The sequence below is a fragment of the Alosa sapidissima genome, chromosome 2 (genome assembly GCF_018492685.1).
Source record: "Alosa sapidissima isolate fAloSap1 chromosome 2, fAloSap1.pri, whole genome shotgun sequence".
Classification (NCBI taxonomy): domain Eukaryota; kingdom Metazoa; phylum Chordata; class Actinopteri; order Clupeiformes; family Clupeidae; genus Alosa; species Alosa sapidissima.
This window is the reverse complement of record NC_055958.1, coordinates 39,762,760-39,780,259: the sequence shown is the minus strand read 5'-3', so window position 1 is coordinate 39,780,259 and position 17,500 is coordinate 39,762,760. Positions and strand designations below refer to the sequence as shown.

General features: G+C 46.7%; 1 protein-coding gene across 1 annotated transcript in view; it reads right to left on the bottom strand.

The window, feature by feature from the left end:
• The window catches only part of stxbp5l (syntaxin binding protein 5L), a 165,143-nt gene that overhangs the window by 85,119 nt on the left and 62,524 nt on the right, over positions 1-17,500 (bottom strand). The window contains 1 exon segment of the mRNA XM_042071187.1: positions 2,173-2,307. Coding sequence (XP_041927121.1) covers positions 2,173-2,307 — 135 coding nt within the window.

Genomic DNA, 17,500 nt, shown 5'->3' with positions numbered 1-17,500 from the left:
TGCATAATAAAAACAACACAGGATCTGTGCCAAACTAATTTCAAAAGGGCACAATAATTTATTCAAGATAAAATGAGAATCAATGGACACCTAGGCTATGGACTGGAGTTCATCTCCTTGGAAATGACAATCGATTTTACCTCACCACAATGTAAAATAATAAATGATTTAAATAGAGAATTATCTTGCTAACTAACCTTGGTAACTAACCAAGGTCCACTTTACTAGCCTCAGTGGGTAAGTAAGTAGCAGGTATAGTAGCCGGTAATTAAATTATGAAGACGTGACATGAGCTATGAAAGAACAAAACACTTTAATACATGAAGGTTGTAAAATAGCACATTTTCAACAAGCTAGACGTCTACTAGCAACTTACATTTACCCATGCACGTCAGCAGCAAACCGAATTTAGGCTACTGGAGGAATCTAGCGTTTTGTCATTCAACGTCGTTGACACTTGCTTGAGAAGTTGAAGTCGTTCTCTATCTCTTTTAGCGCCATGGTGGTTAAAAATGGTACGGTCCATAATAGGGGTGTCTGAAATCGCTTTACATTAAACTTTTCCTAGTGAAAATAGGAGTTGACTTGTATTGTAGCCAACTGTAATGATATTTTTTCACAATATCAGAAAAATTATCTGACCCCCCCAAAACTGATATTTCTGTCTCTTTGGGGGGTACTGGGTCTTCATTGGGGGGTATAGTGCCCCCCAGTACCCCCTGTAATTCGAACGATGGTAGGCTGTTGAGTTTGTGGACTTCTAAAAGTGACATGGTAGCCTGAGAAAAAACAGGGGATTTCAAGGCAATCTCAATTGTCAAAGGTTAAAAAGCCTTTATTTTGTTGGCTTGGTTACATTTAAACCTTTAAAAAAAACTCAGACGCATTTCGGCAAACAAGCCTTCATCAGGGAGTCAAATAGTTCTCAACAGAAAAGGAGAGTTTTTTTTTAAATAATAAGTCAACCAATCAGGACTCTCCACATTGCAGATGTGCTAGTCAGGTGATGAGTGTAAGAGTATACAACCACCAGCAGGTGTCATCCTTACATCCCTGTGAGAAATAAATGTCGTATATACAACCATGCATACAGAAAAGTTAATATTCAGACACATTATTGTCAAATTAAAAACTAATATGTAGAGAGTGAACCCAAAACAAACACAAACAAAAAAACACAAACAAGCAAAAATTCAAATAAAGACTCTGAAGTCAAGGTCCTCATTTAGGCCCGGATATTTAGTGGCCTGCAATTAGACTTCTAAAAGTGACATGGTAGCCTGTTGAGTTTGTAGACTTCTAAAAGTGACATGGTAGCCTGTTGAGTTTGTGGACTTCTAAAAGTGACACGATTCATGAGCTGCAGCTGCTGTGTCTGATTCATCTGTGAACAGTCTCACATCAGACACTTTGAAAGCTGACATCACTGCTGATAGCATCAAGGCACTGTGTATCAGGCTATGAAGACTGCCATGTCACTTTTAGCTATGAAGACTATGACATCTTTATAGATGGTTATACATAGACATGCAAATAATAAGCATCTGACATACATACCCAGGCATGTGACATGTCAAGTGAGTTCCATGACACAGTTTCATAATATAAAGTATCTTCTGCTTGTTTCTGTATTTGTGTTGAGGGTTGAGGGTTGACACTGAGGGGCTGTTGTATACTGAGCGTGTTCTGGAGGTATTTCAGTGAGTGGTGTGTAGGGATGCTTATCGAGGACCGGTGTGACATATGCATCCTGAGCGTGTTCTGGAGGTATTTCAGTGAGTGGTGTGTAGGGATGGGTATCGAGGACCGGAGTGACATATGCTCGTGTTCCACGAGAGCGAGAGATTTAGTCCCCGAGAGGTGTTGAGCCAAGAGCGCGTGACACAGCAACCCTGAGTGTGTGGAGTGATGCAGAATGTGGGTGGCTAGCTGTTAGCGACTATAGGTGCTACTCATAACCCTGTGTAAAGCCCTGCTGGCTGTGGGGGGCTAGCTGTTAGGAGCTAGCGCTAGGTGTGACAGTCCTGCTGGCTGTGGGTGGTTTGCTGTTAGCGGCTAGCGCTAGGTGCTACAGCCCAGCAGACTGTGGATAGTGAGCTGTTAGCGGCTAGCACTAGGAGCAGACTGTAGATAGTGAGCTGTTAGGAGCTAGTGCCGGGGGGTGCTACTCACAGCTCTATGGCCTTGTTCCACATGATGACGTAGCCGGACAGGACGAAGGACTCGATGTTGACGATGTGGGTGTTTCCACGCTCCGTTCCCACGTACAGCCACTTACTCTGGAAGGGCAGGTGGCAGAAAGTGATCCTGGAACATGAGAGGGGAGCAGAAGAGACAGACAGGAAATTAGCATTGTGCTGCATACATCAACACAGGGAGGGAGAGATGAGAGAGAGAGAGAGAGAGAGAGAGAGAGAGAGAGAGAGAGACTGCGACTGAGAGAAAGAAAGAGAGAGAGAGAGAGAAAGAGAGAGAGAGAGAGAATGATGGTGATTGAGTAAGAGACCCTGCAATCTCTCACATATGTTAGTAATTAATATTTGTCCTCTGAGAAAATGCCAAGCTAATAATTATCCCTCCCCTACATATAGCGATGGTTTTCAATTTCTCGCATCGCACCATAATTATATTTTACTTAATTACAGTGCCGTGTAAAAAACAGGATCCCACGGAGCAGTTCTACAATTACCACACAACTCCCATCTTAATTAAAACTACATGCAGCGTGTGTGTAGGCAACTAGTCAGCAGTAGAGAGAGTGATCCGGTTCAACACAGAGAGAGTGATCCAGTTCAACACAGAGAGAGTGATCCCGTTCAACACAGAGAGAGTGATCTAGTACAACACAGAGAGAGTGATCCAGTACAACACAGAGAGAGTGATCTAGTACAACACAGTTCCTGCGTCAGCAGCAGACACAGTGCACGTCTGCCACTGAAATAGCCTGCACCAGGCCTTGGTAGTCATGGCCCTGATCTGGCCCTGATATGACCCTGATATGACCCTGATATGGCCCTGATATGGCCCTGATGTGGTCCTGACGTGGCCCTAATATGGCCCTGATATGACCCTGATATGGCTCTGATATGGCCCTGATATGGCCCTGATGTGGTCCTGATATGGCCCTGACATGGTCCTGATATGGCCCTAATATGGTCCTGACATGCTCCTTCATAATCAGAGTTGTCTTGTGTCAGAGCGAGCCCAGATGATGAGCTGTGCCCTGTGCTCTGTGAGTGCCAACAGCGGAGCATATCACGCGCTGATTACCCACACCGCGCTGCCATTACCATCAATAGCAGCCCTGTGATTGCATTACTGCTGCGCCCCTCGCTCGCTACAGGCTCAAGGTCAGTGTCAAGGTCAAGGCAGACACCCAGTCTACTTATTCTATGCCATGAGCAGTCCCTCTCCCCTCCCCTCTGGTTTAAAGAGCCGCTGTGTTTTCCAGATTACTGAGCAACCCAATTTAATGGGCACGGAATGTGTAGTGCAGACTGTTGTGTGGGTGTTGTGTTGGTGTGCAGTCTAAAGTACATATTGCTGTTGTGTGGCTGTTGTGTTGGTGTGCAGTGTAGTAAGAAATTTTGGCCTTAAAGGTGTTTCCATTTAAGTGCAGGCTATATTCAACCATTTGCTCTTTTTGGTGTGGTCTGTGCAAAGCTGAAGAAAGAGACGCTGCTGTAAGCAGAAAGTGAAGGAGAGATTTATGAGGTAACAACTGTGGAATTCCATGTTCAAGGTGTTTGCACAGCCATGCTGAGTGTGTAAGTGTGCAGTCCTGCTGTGTGTGTATGTGCAGTCATGCTGAGCGCATGAGTGCAGCCTTGCTGTATGTGTGTGTGTATGCCATGCTGTATGGATGTATGCGTGTGTGTCAATGCTGTGTGTGTGTGTGTCCTCGAAGGAGGCTGGGTAGGCCTCTTCTCGACGGTTGGCGCCCTAAGACCTTATTTACTGTCTTGGGGTCAAACTTGACTGAATTCCATGGGCCTTGGTCGTTATGGGATATAGCCTTATAGATATGGTTGACTCTTGGGTAACTATGTCGTAAACAAGTTTGCGTACCATTAATGGAGATGTCATGTCTTGTCTGACCTGTCAGTGAGGTATAAAAAGTGTTTCCCTGTTTGTAACATCAGACTGCGTCTGTTAGCAACACGACGTAGGTCTTCAGATTCGTGAATAAAGCTCTCTGAGATTTCTGACTTGACTCCTGGCTGACTGAGACTTCATTTCTGAAACAATCCCTAGACAAATTTCAGTTCCTACACTTGGGGGCTCTTTGTCCGGACACTGATCATCCAGCCGTGCGACGGGACGTCTGACTAAAAAAGAGGCCCTTGGCCCGGAGGTCCTGAATACAAAGGACCTGGTAAGCTTTGTCTTGAGCATCCGCCTCGCTGTCAGTAAGTTTTGCCGTGCAGCTTGGACGTCCAGTGCAATACGGAACCCGATTGTCAGCCCGGTGGTGAGTTCAGAACTCTGTTTTGGATACTTCATCCAGTTCTGTTGTCGTTGGACCTTTGCCAGGTCCAACGCTTGTGGTCAGAGAGCGACTGCAGTACTTTGTTGTATGCGCATGGTGATCCTTAGCCAGGATCACGGGGCTGTTGGCACACAGTACCAGATTCTGTCAAGCTTGAATATTTAGTGTCTGTTTATTTTCTGTTCACATCCGTCTCTTTTATTTTACAGAAGCTGTTGGTTGTGCCATTGACACTAAAAAAAAAATACAGTGCAAAGACTTTATCTTCATAGTTTATGGCTGATGTTTACTATCTTACTATTGCATTCTCTGATTTTAATTACACTCATGATGATCTAGTCATAGCGCTTTCTGTCTGTATTCTAGTATATTCCTCTTGGAATGTGGTTGATAGTTTTGTCTCTGACAATAATCCTAGTGTTACATTACATTTCTTGCTACTGAGGTCCTGATTGTCTCTCTCTCTCTCTCTCTGCAATCAGGCTTCCTTTTTCCCTCTCTCACCCTGCGCTGTTCTCAGGAACATGCTAAATTTGGTTTGGAGAACTGTCTTCTGTATCTGTTTCTTTTTTCTATTGAGGTCAGTGCCGGATTGGGTGATTGATAATCTTTTACTTTGTTTACTTTTCTGCCATCTCCTCCTGCGTGTTGCCCTTTGATTACATTGATGGCTGATTACTGATTTTCCATTTTATTTATTGATATATTTCTATTACGTATAAAAAAAAAAATTAAAAAAAACTTTTCTTTTTCTTTCTTTTATTTTCTTTTGGTTTCCAAAAGCAAATAAGAGGGGATACTAGAATATTTCCTAAAAGTTTTCTTTTATTATAGGATTTCATTTTTCTGTCAACTCCATAGAGATTTACAAAATGGGTGCAGAAAAAAAGTAAGTCAGTTACGGTACCCATCGCTATTAAAGACCCAGGCTGCTTAAGAATTGTTTAACAAATATGGAGCAGAAGCAGTAGATGTACAGTTATTGACTAGGTGGCATCGTTGGACAGAGGGGAAATTTCCCCTAATAGGCACTCTGAGCGTAGCCTGCCTACAGGAACGTAGGGAGATAATGGCAAACAAGGTCAAGCCTTTCAAACCAAATGCATTTGACATGTGGGAACGAGAAGCAGCGGAGCAGCAATTAAGAAATGAAAAGAAGCTGGAAATACAAAGTTCAGCTCAGCAGCCAAGACGCGGAGACACTGCCCACTGCCCCCCTTAACCCTGTTCCCCCAGCTGCCCCCCTTAACCCTGTTCCCCCAGCTGCCCCCCTTAACCCTGTTCCCCCAGGAGACACTGCCCACTGCCCCCCTTAACCCTGTTCCCCCAGCTGCCCCCCTTAACCCTGTTCCCCCAGCTGCCCCCCTTAACCCTGTTCCCCCAGTCTATATGTATCCACAGATATCACGTTATCGTGAAGAAGATAATTACAGCCAAGACGTGGAGATGTGGCAAGACAGGAAACACTGCCCCCCTTAACCCTGTTCCCCCAGGAAACACTGCCCCCCTTAACCCTGTTCCCCCAGTCTATATGTATCCACAGATATCACGTTATCGTGAAGAAGATAATTGTTGGCCGTTTGCGCCACCGCAACCAGCACCAGCAGCCGAAGACCCACATCCAGCTCCGGACGAAGGGCTAGGGAGGGGGCCACCCCCCTCGCCTCATCGTCCAGATCACTCATCAGGCCAGCACATTCCTGACCCAGACCATCAGGTGTCGACTTCCACCGAGACTCAGGGTGCAGTTGGAGGGACAGGGCCATGTGACACCTCCACTCCAAAGAGGAAGGTCTCAACGACGGTCCAGGAAATAAGTTCACCTGAGCTTGGCCCTGAGGGACAGAGCGTCGACGAAGATGAAGAAGACTTTGCTCGAGCACCAGGAAAAAGACTTCACAAAAACCCAGAACGGCTACAATATGATAAACTGGGTAATCCAATACAAATCCAACAACTGCCACAAATACTCTCAACTGTTTCCCAATTCCCTCTGATACAGGTGCCAGGTCCAACCGGAATGATGACTGTGACTAGGCCTTGGCTCCCAGACGAACTGACGGCCGTGACCAAGTCCCTGCCAAGACCGGAACAGGGAATCGAAAAATTCATAAGTGCCATCGGAAAGATTGTACAGATGTACAATCCAGCTCCCGTGGAATTGTCGGCAATACTGGCACCAATCGTGGGCGCCTACTGGATAGATCTCAGAGAAACACTTGCTCCCAGTCTCGCCCCAGGGGTCGACCCTACATCGGAAGATGGTAAGAGAAACTTTGCAGGCTGCCTAAACACTCTCTACGGGGTCCTGCGGGAGAAATTCCCGAACACGGTCGATTGGACACAGATGGCGTTACAACAAGGCTCTGAAGAGAGAGCTTTCGACTTCATGGGACGTTTGTCCAAGGCCGTGATGGCCCACGCAGGCACCGAAGACCAAGCACAACGAAAGACCCTGATGAGACAACACTTCCTGAACGGTCTGCGGACAGAAGTAAGAGATTATGTGGTGAAACATTGCATTAATTGGAAAAGGTGTGAAGCTGCTGAATTGTTGTCTTATGCTGAAAATTTTGAAGTAACCTGTGTTAAGAAAAAGGAAAAGAATGATACGGAGCTGTGAGGAGGCCAGGGAGGCGGGGGAGGAAGAAAACAGAGAGGAAATGGCGCCCACCGAGGACGTGGATCCCGTTCAGACAACAGAGTGGTATGTTATGCATGCAATAAACCAGGCCATTACGCTAAGGACTGCCGAAGCAAAAATGGTCAGAGAAATGGCGGACGCTCTGACGACCGCTCTGACAACCAAAGAAATGACACCCAAGACAACCAGCGTGCTGACTTCCCCGCGTGGACGCGCCGCGAAGAAGACCGGCCCTAGGATGAGGCCAGCGGTCACCAGGAGGCACCGGGACTCCACGGGGATCGTTCAGCATGTTTTGCTATGACAACCGATTCATTATTTTCTCATTTCCATTGTTTGACACTGATGCATGCATAGCCACTGATAATGATGAACTGTTTGCCTTTCCACAGCTCACGACAAACCCCACCTCCTCTCCGAAAATACATCTTCAAATTCAAGATAAGAGAATTGCATTCTTGTTGGACACAGGAGCTCAGATTTCCACTCTGGGCCACCTGTTCACTAACCTCAGAAGTAATAGAGCGATTAATATAACAGGCGTAACAGGCCAGACAGCCACTGAAATTTTATCTCAACCTCTTTGCGTCAGTTATGGTGATAAGGAGTTGACACATAGTTTTTTGCTTAGTGATAGTTGTCCTGAGAATTTATTAGGAAGAGATTTAATGTGTAAATTAAGTATCTCCCTTGATTTATCCCCCACTGGCATTGCACTCAATTCTGCATTCTCTTTCTTTCAGACTAACATCACGCTTGTACGGACTGTGTTTGAGTGTGTGCATCAGGATTGTATCCAGCCTTCACCGGTAAAGTGAATTGGTCGAGGGGAATCTCCCCAGTCTTTGCGCTGTACAATGGCAACAGACCACAGTTCTGACGATGAGTATTTGAATTGGACTAACGATGGCGGAAATGTTTTGAAGTTAATTATTTGTGGAACATTGACTAGTAAAACGAAATCGGCAGCGGTGGTAGATCTAGACCCTGCCTTGAAAAGCTATTTTAAGCTGAGTGACTCCCATCCCCACATTCCTTTGAAAAAAATGCAAGGGCAATGGGAAGATTTTGACTGTTTTGTGAAAACATGTGTGGAGTCTGTTGATTGGAAACCAGAGATTGGGTTTCCAAACTTGTATTACTCACAGAGTAATGTCGCATATTTCTTTCAATGTTGGCAGAGTGTCGAGGTACAACCTACGGTGTACTTTGAGAAGCCTGAGGAGGAGACAAGCGCCGCTGAGGGGAATTTGACAGGTCTGTGTACATCTACAGGCTCAAGGTCAGTGTCAAGGTCAAGGCAGACACCCAGTCTACTTATTCTATGCCATGAGCAGTCCCTCTCCCCTCCCCTCTGGTTTAAAGAGCCGCTGTGTTTTCCAGATTACTGAGCAACCCAATTGAATGGGCACGGAATGTGTAGTGCAGACTGTTGTGTGGCTGTTGTGTTGGTGTGCAGTCTAAAGTACATATTGCTGTTGTGTTGGTGTGCAGTCTAAAGTACATATTGCTGTTGTGTGGGTGTGCAGTCTAAAGTACATATTGCTGTTGTGTGGGTGTTGTGTTGGTGTGCAGTCTAAAGTACATATTGCTGTTGTGAGGCTGTTGTGTTGGTGTGCAGTCTAAAGTACATATTGCTGTTGTGAGGCTGTCGTGTTGGTGTGCAGTCTAAAGTACATATTGCTGTTGTGTTGGTGTTGTGTTGGTGTGCAGTCTAAAGTACATATTGCTGTTGTATGGGTGTGCAGTCTAAAGTACATATTGCTGTTGTGTTGGTGTGCAGTCTAAAGTACATATTGCTGTTGTGAGGCTGTTGTGTTGGTGTGCAGTCTAAAGTACATATTGCTGTTGTGTTGGTGTGCAATCTAAAGTACATATTGCTGTGCTCTTCTGTATGTGTATGTAGGGGGATGCGTGGGGTAAGTGGAGGTGTGGGGTAAGTGGGGGTGTGGGGTAAGTGGAGGTGTGGGGTAAGTGAAGGTGTGGGGTAAGTAGAGTTGTGGGATGTGTGGGGTAAGTGAAGGTGTGGGGTAAGTAGAGGTGTGGGGTAAGTAGAGGTGTGGAATGTGTGGGGTAAGTGGAGGTGTGGGATGTGTGGGGTAAGTAGAAGAGTGGGGTAAGTGGAGGTGTGGGGAAAGTAGAGGTGTGGGGTAAGTAGAGGTGTGGGGTAAGTGGAGGTGTGGGATGTGTGGGGTAAGTAGAGGTGTGGGGTGAGTGGAGGTGTGGGGTAAGTAGAGGTGTGGGATGTGTGGGGTGAGTGGAGGTGTGGGATGTGTGGGGTAAGTGGAGGTGTGGGATGTGTGGGGTAAGTAGAGGTGTGGGGTGAGTGGAGGTGTGGGGTAAGTAGAGGTGTGGGATGTGTGGGGTGAGTGGAGGTGTGGGGTAAGTAGAGGTGTGGGATGTGTGGGGTAAGTGGAGGTTTGGGGTAAGTGGAGGTGTGGGATGTGTGGGGTAAATGGAGGTGTGGGGTAAGTAGAGGTGTGGGGTAAGTGGAGGTGTGGGATGTGTGGGGTAAGTGGAGGTGTGGGATGTGTGGGGTAAGTGGAGGTGTGGGATGTGTGGGGTAAGTAGAGGTGTGGGATGTGTGGGGTAAGTAGAGGTGTGGGGTAAGTAGAGGTGTGGGGTAAGTGGAGGTGTGGGATGTGTGGGGTAAGAGGAGGTGTGGGGTAAGTAGAGGTGTGGTATGTGTGGGGTAAGTAGAGGTGTGGGGTAAGTGGAGGTGTGGGATGTGTGGGGTAAGTGGAGCCTCTAGCTGGCGGACATGGGGCACATCTGCAGCATTGACCGCAATTACAGTGTGTGTGTGTGTGTGTGTGTTCAGCTCTCCTGTCACTCATGTGCCAGTAGTCCCCAGGGAGGCGGAGGCGGTATTTTTAGGGCTCTGTGATTTGGCGGAACGCGTCGCCACGGGAGACAAGCGCAACCTAATAAGACATGAGAGACAAGCCCCCCCTCTCTCTTTATCCCTCTCTCTCTCTCTTTCTCTCTCTCTCTCTCTCTCTCCTTCTCCCCCTCTCTCTTTATCCCTCTCTCTCTCTCTTTCTCTCTCTCTCTCTCCCCTTCTCCCCCTCTCTATCCCTCACTTTCCCCTTCTCCCCCTCTCTCTCTCTCTCTCTCTCCTTCTCCCCCTCTCTCTCTATCCCTCTCTCTCCCCTTCTCCCCTCTCTCTCCCTCTCTCTTTCTTAGCCCCACTTTTCCTCTCTTTTCTCTATCCCTCTCTTACTCCCACTTTCCTTTCTCATCCTCTCTTCTTCACTCATCTCTTACTTATCCTCCCTTCTTATCCTCCTTTATTCACTCCTTTTTCTTATCCTCCTCTCCTCTTCACTTCTCTCTGTGCGTCCTCTCTTCACCAGCCTCTCCACACAAACATCAGCTTCACCCCTCCCTCCCTCCCTCTTTCTTTCTATCTCTCTCCCTCCCTCCCTCTTTCTTTCTATCTTTCTCTACCTCTTTTCCTCCCTCTCTCTCTCTCTCTCTCTCTCTTCTTCCTTCTCTCTCTCTCTCTCTGAAGTGTCTGCCCCCACAGTCTCCGCACCTCTTCAGCTGGGGCTGCAAGTGAGTCATCAGCTCTCAGTTTCAAAAGAGGACAAAAGTTACACTCAAAGAAGACCGGCAGAGAGTGTGTGTGTGTGTGTGTGTGTGTGTGTGTGTGTGTGTGTGTGTGTGTCTGTGCAAGTTAGTGTGTGTGTGTGTGTGTGTGTGTGTGTGTGTGTGTGTGTGAGAGAGTATGAGTTGCATATAGTGTCTTTATCAGAGCACAAATAGCCCCTAACAGAGTGGGCATCAGGCTGTGGTTGGCTGGGTTGGGTAGACTCCAGTGTGTGAGAGCAGTGTTCTAGTGTGTGAGAGCAGTATTCTAGTGTGTGAGAGCAGTATTCTAGTGTGTAGCTTGTTTTTATGCTGGCAACAAAACCAGAAGGGTTCGCAAACGTTATTCTTTACTCTAAATGCGTACTGCCATGGCGATAAAGAGAAAGAAGCCAGAAAGGGAATTTACCTTAGACTAGAATAGGCTATATCAGAGCCCGTCTACGGACATTTTCTGGCTATATACTGAAATAGGTTAATGATGTAAAGTCAAGTGCGCTTCTAATGGGTCTGGTGTGTGTGCGTGCAGTTTTTATTGATGAGTCGGAGTGGCAAGTGCTGCGCATCGTTGCAGTGGAATGTGGCTGCCCAGGGCATTATAAAACTTCTCACTCTTAGACCTACTCATACACGGCGCTGAAATGGCGTATTTAGCTGTCTAAATTCGAAGCTGGGAGAGAAATCGTCGGAGATCCATGATTATTGTGTTATTCACCACCCCTGGTCAAAAATATGTTCCCCGCGTGGAAGTAGGCTATGATTTGAAATGTAGACTGTTGTCAAATTTGGCAAATACAATGCGGGAGAAATGATATGGTTCATGGTCTCTCATGCTGTTTCAATCGTGCCAAAGGAGGGATAATGAAATATTACGCACATTCCACTTTTGCATAAATAATTCCTGAACGGTTTTGGTCAGGGCTGATGATGCAACTGTATTTGACAAAGGGCCGATATAGGCTATTTGCTAGTGACAAAATATGAGCTTTCAGTGTGATACGATCTCTTTGTAAATTACGTTTGATTAAAACGTGTTTCATCTGTTCTGGCTATCCCCGCTATTTGGATCTTACTGTATCTCACTCAATGAACAACATCTCAACATGATGATCCATAATTGTCATCAGATAGCCTAGTTATATAGGTAGACATTCAGTGTGTTTGAAATAATTAATTCGATAATATTTTCCATCTTTGCAGAGGAAAAGTTTGTGTCAAGGGAATTAAAGGCCTGTCTCATATAGACGCCTGTCTCTAATACTAGCCGGTGCAGTTTGGTGATTTGGGAAAATAAAAGCCCGGGCTATTATTTGGAGTTTTACGGTATGTTATTATTGCTCATTCAGAGAAAAGTTTATGTTTTGACACGCCTATTTAGGAGTCCGGAACTAGTGCCATTTCGTTCCATTTGTGAATCGTCTTATGATTCATCTTAGTTAATTATAGAATCTTTGGTTCTAGTGTGTGAGAGCAGTGTTCTAGTGTGTGAGAGAGTGTGTGTGTGTATGTGTGTATGTGTGTGTGTGTGTGTGTGTGTGTGTGTGTAGGTGGTATAATCTCTGATAAGTACTGTGTACACCCTCAGGGGAATCATCCTCAGGCTAAATCATCATTTCCAGTTCAGTCCCCCATTGCTGTTTGTGTGTGTTACAGTAGCTCTTCACACACACACACACACACACACACACACACACACACACACACACACACATGCTCCCTATCACCATTGCTCTATGTGTTCAGTCTGATGAAATGTGTGGAAAGTCTCCATGCTGAGGCAGGAGCGAGCCCAAAGGCCCATGCCCAGAGAGAGCTGCTGCCCGGGGGCAGAGCAGGGGGGCCCAGGGGCCAGCAATCCTGGAGGAGCGGAGCAGGCTGACGGTCTTACAACGAAGCAACACCAGGTGCGTAACTGAAGCGCTCCGTTCGCAACGCGTAAAATCCATTTTAAAAGACTGATCTATTTTTTTTTAACGTACGCACCACTATCACGTCTGGTGTAGCTACTTCCATTGATTACAGTGGAAGGTAACTGTTGCAGCGGACGCTACGCGAACGGAACGCTTCAGATACGTGCCTGGTGTAGCTCAGCCTTTACACAGAGGGAGAGAAGGGAGAGAGAGAAGAGAGAGAGAGACAGAGAGAAGGAGAGAGAGAGAGAGAGAGAGAGAGAGAGGAAGAAATGGGAAGAACACACACACACACACGAACGGAACACTTCAGATACGTGCCTGGTGTAGCTCAGCCTTTACACGGGGGGAGAGAAGGGAGAGAGAGAGAGAGAGAGAGAGAGGGGGGAGAGAAATGGGAAGAACACACACACACACACACACACACACACACACACACAGGACAAATCCAGATGGGTCTGACTTTGTCCAGGATGTCCCCCTCCAGTCTTCCTATATAACATTCAACCCCATGACTCTAATGATCCCTTTTCCACACGGGCTGGACACATGCAAATCACCACCCAACACACACGCACACGCACACACACATATACACACACACACACACCCACACACACACCACAGACACACACACACACATGCACAGTCATGCACGCACACACAGAGACATGCACACACGCACGCACGCTCACACACACACGCAAACAAGCAAACATTTGCACACACTCACACACACACACACACAAAATCACCCTACACACACACACACTAATCCCTCTCCCACAGCTCTTCCCGTGTAATTAGGCGGGCAGGGCTGGCACTAATTGGCCCGATGCTCCACTGCCCCGGCTAATGGATCCAGCAGGTGCCTGTCCTGATGCCAGCCATGCCAGCCATCTTGCTCGCTCAGATGGGCACCTCCATACGCACCACTACCAACACTCAGATTGGCACCTCCATACGCACCACTACCAACACTCAGATGGGCACCAGCACCACTACCAACACTCAGATGGGCACCAGCACCACTACCAACACTCAGATAGGCACCTCCATACGCACCACTACCAACACTCAGATGGGCACCTCCATACGCACCACTACCAACGTGTGCGCGAGAGAGAGAGAGAGAGAGACTTATATTTTAATCTTGACATTTTCACCATGCCAAACAAGGTCCGGGTGTACTTAGCCATAAATAATAAATACCATACATCTGAAAATGATCTGCTAACTATCCAACATCAACAAGCATTATTGCATAATTGGAAAATTATATACTGTTTTTTTTATCTGGGTAGGCATGGCTTTGTGATGATGTAGCTGATGATTTAACCTGATAGTATGTTTGTCGTTTTCGGTTTTAGGTTTTAGGTCATGTGTATGTGACTTCCATTACAGAAGAGGTCCCACATGGTTCGGTCCTAGGCCCAGTTCATTTCAGTTCATTTTACTTCTGAATGCATACTACAGTCATGTTATTCACTATTATCTGCCAGCATATTTCATTTTGGCATTTTTAGAAGCCTTTCCAATAAATAATTTACAACATGTCATCTAGTTTTCATCTGACCATAAACTTTAACTGCATATGGAACCTGTCATCTAATTTTCATCTGACCATAAACTTCAACTGCAAATGAGACATTAATTAATAAACATAACCTGACATTCACCATAAGTTCAGTGTCAGCTCTAACCATAGTACACAAAGCCTACTACTGACACACACACACACGCACACACACACACACACACACAAGCCCAGAAACAGCTTTAAACATAACACACAAAGCCTATGCTGACACACACACACACACACGCACAAGCCCAGCGACAGCTTTAAATGTTGCACACACAGTCTATACAGAGCTCATTTGTATTCCTAAAAGTTCATATTAATTACAGTGGAACTGCCATTTGGGGCGCCCCGCTGCTGCTGTGTCACAGTGGTTGGCTGCTTGCATGGATAGTTTACTTGTGCACAAAAACAAAAATGAAACGTTTTTCCCTTTCATGCTAAATGCACATAATTGGCGTCATTTTCCAGCCAGTGATTTGGGAAGCTGTTGCCACAGAGCATTCAGATGAGCCATCAGTGGACTCTTAAACAGCTTTGGGGCTCATGTGCCAGGGTGTGTAATGGAAACCACACACACACACACACACACACACACACACACACACACAAACACACACACACACAAACACACACACACACAGGTTGTGTAATGGAAATGATTTGGAAAGGTAACGAGCAAAGCACAGATTGTAACAAAGCAATAAGCAGAATGACGTGCTCCTCTGGTCAAGAGAGCGAAGCCTCCATTCTATCAGTACGCACATCAGCTCTGTGGAAGCTAACTGTAGGACAGGTCAGGACACACACACACACCAACGTACACACACACTGTAGCACAGGTCAGGACACAGACACACACCAATGTACACACACACTGTAGGACAGGTCAGGACACACACACACCAACGTACACACACACTGTAGGACAGATCAGGATACACACACACACCAATGTACACACACACTGTAGGACAGGTCAGGACACACACACACACCAATGTGCACACACACACTGTAAGATAGATCAGGACACACACACACACACCAACGTACACTCACACTGTTGGACAGGTCAGGACACACACACACACCAACGTACACAGACACTGTAGGACAGGTCAGGACACACGCACACACACACACACCAACGTACACACACTGTGTGACAGGTCAGGACACACACACACACATGCACCAACGTACACACACAGAGAAATCTGACCTCAGCCTTACAGTTATTTGTGCAGAAGTTTAACGTCTCACGTCTGGCCACTGAAGCACATTGAAAGACTCATTCTCAATGTATAATAATTATCTCCTTCACAGACACACACACACACACACACACCCACAGACACACACACAGACACACACTTTCTCTGACTAAAACACACACATAGACACACACACACACTCCCAGACCAGACCTGGAGTTAAAAAGGTGTTTCATTGAAGGCATTGCATTTGCATATTTTTAATTTGGCGAGCTAAACCAGCCATCCCTGCAGAAGTCAACAGGGATAGAGGGATGAAGGAGAGAGAGGAGAGAGAGGGGGAATGGGAGGAAGAGGAGGGGATAGGGGGATTAGAAGAAGGAGAGAGAGCAGGAGGGGAGAGGGAGAAGGAGAGGAAGAGGGGAGAGAGAGCAGGAGCAGGAGAGATGAAGGGTAAAATGAACGACATAGAGGATAATGAGTGCCACTGGCCCGGAAGATAAGAATCTATGCTGAGAATGTGTATGTGTGTGTGTGTGTGTGTGTGTGTATATGTGTGTAAGAGAGAGAAAGAGAGAGAGAAAAAGAAACTAGAGAGAGGTAAAAGCTGCCAGACTTTGCTGTGCGTAATATTTGGAGACCAGAGTTGACCTCCCCAAGGGACCATGCTGCCTCTGCTTAAGGACACAGAAACAGCATTAATTCATCTATCACACACACACACACACACACACACACACACACACACACACACACACACACACACACACACATATACACACACAAACACACACACACACACACACACACACACACTCACACACATGCAAGCGTGCACACAACCACACATTTGCTTGATGGTTTAATAGTCCTCCATCACATAGGCAGACACTAGTGGTACAATTGGCCAATTAACGTTTTAAGCATTTCAGGAGACAGCTGGCTGGGAGACATAAATGAGCCAAACCCCTGTTGAGACAGACATAGAACATAGAGATGAGACACAAACGAGCCAAAACCCTGATGAGACAGACATAGAACATAGAGATGAGACACAAATGAGTGGAACCCCTGATGAGACAGACACAGAACAGAGAGATGAGACTCAAACGAGTGGGCCCCCAGCTGAGACAGACACAGAACAGAGAGACGAGACACAAACGAGCCAAACCCCTGATGAGACAGACACAGAACAGAGACGAGACACAAACGAGCCAAACCCCAAAGACACAGGACAGATGAGTCGCAATGGAATGGACACCTGATGAGACAACGACAGAGAACAAAAGCCGAGACACAAACGGAACACGTGAGAGAAAGAGAGAAAGAGGAGGGGAGAGGGGGGTTAGAAGAAGGAGAGAGCAGGAGAAGGAGGAGAGGGAGAAGGAGGGGAAGAGGGGAGAGAGAGCAGGAGGAGAGGGAGAAGGAGGGGAAGAGGGGAGAGAGAGCAGGAGCAGGAGGAGAGGAAGAGGGGAGAGAGAGGGAACAGGGAAACTAGCGCCGAAATACACACATGCATGACTGGACATCATTACAGCGGACTTTCTCTGCGTCTGGACCAGGACTCTTCGCCCAGGCTGCCCTTTGCAGTGCGTGAAGGAAAACAGCAGTTTGTGTGTAGAGAGACCATCATGCTTCTCATAGAAACTTGCTGTCTGTTTTTCTCTCTCAAAACCTCACTAACTCATTTTCAGCTTCAACCCTCCCTCCTCTCCTGTGGTGGATTGTGGTGTGTGTGTGTGTGTGTGTGTATGTGTGTGTGTGTGTGTGAGAGAGAGAGAGCTGCATCAGAGCAGGACTGGGAAACAAGAGACAAATATCTCCAAATGCTCCATTTCCCTCACAAAATGCCATCCAGTCTGTTAGACATTAAGGGTCACAGTCTGGACTGGTGCATTGTTTGTTGGGGAATTTTACAGGACTGTGCATGCATGTGTGTGTGTGTGTGTGTGTGTGTGTGTGTGTGTGTGTGTCTGTGTGTGTCTGTGTGTGTTGATGTCAGAAACGATGGGACATCACAATAAGGGACATTTAATGTTACTACCCCCAGAGCCATATAGGGCGCTG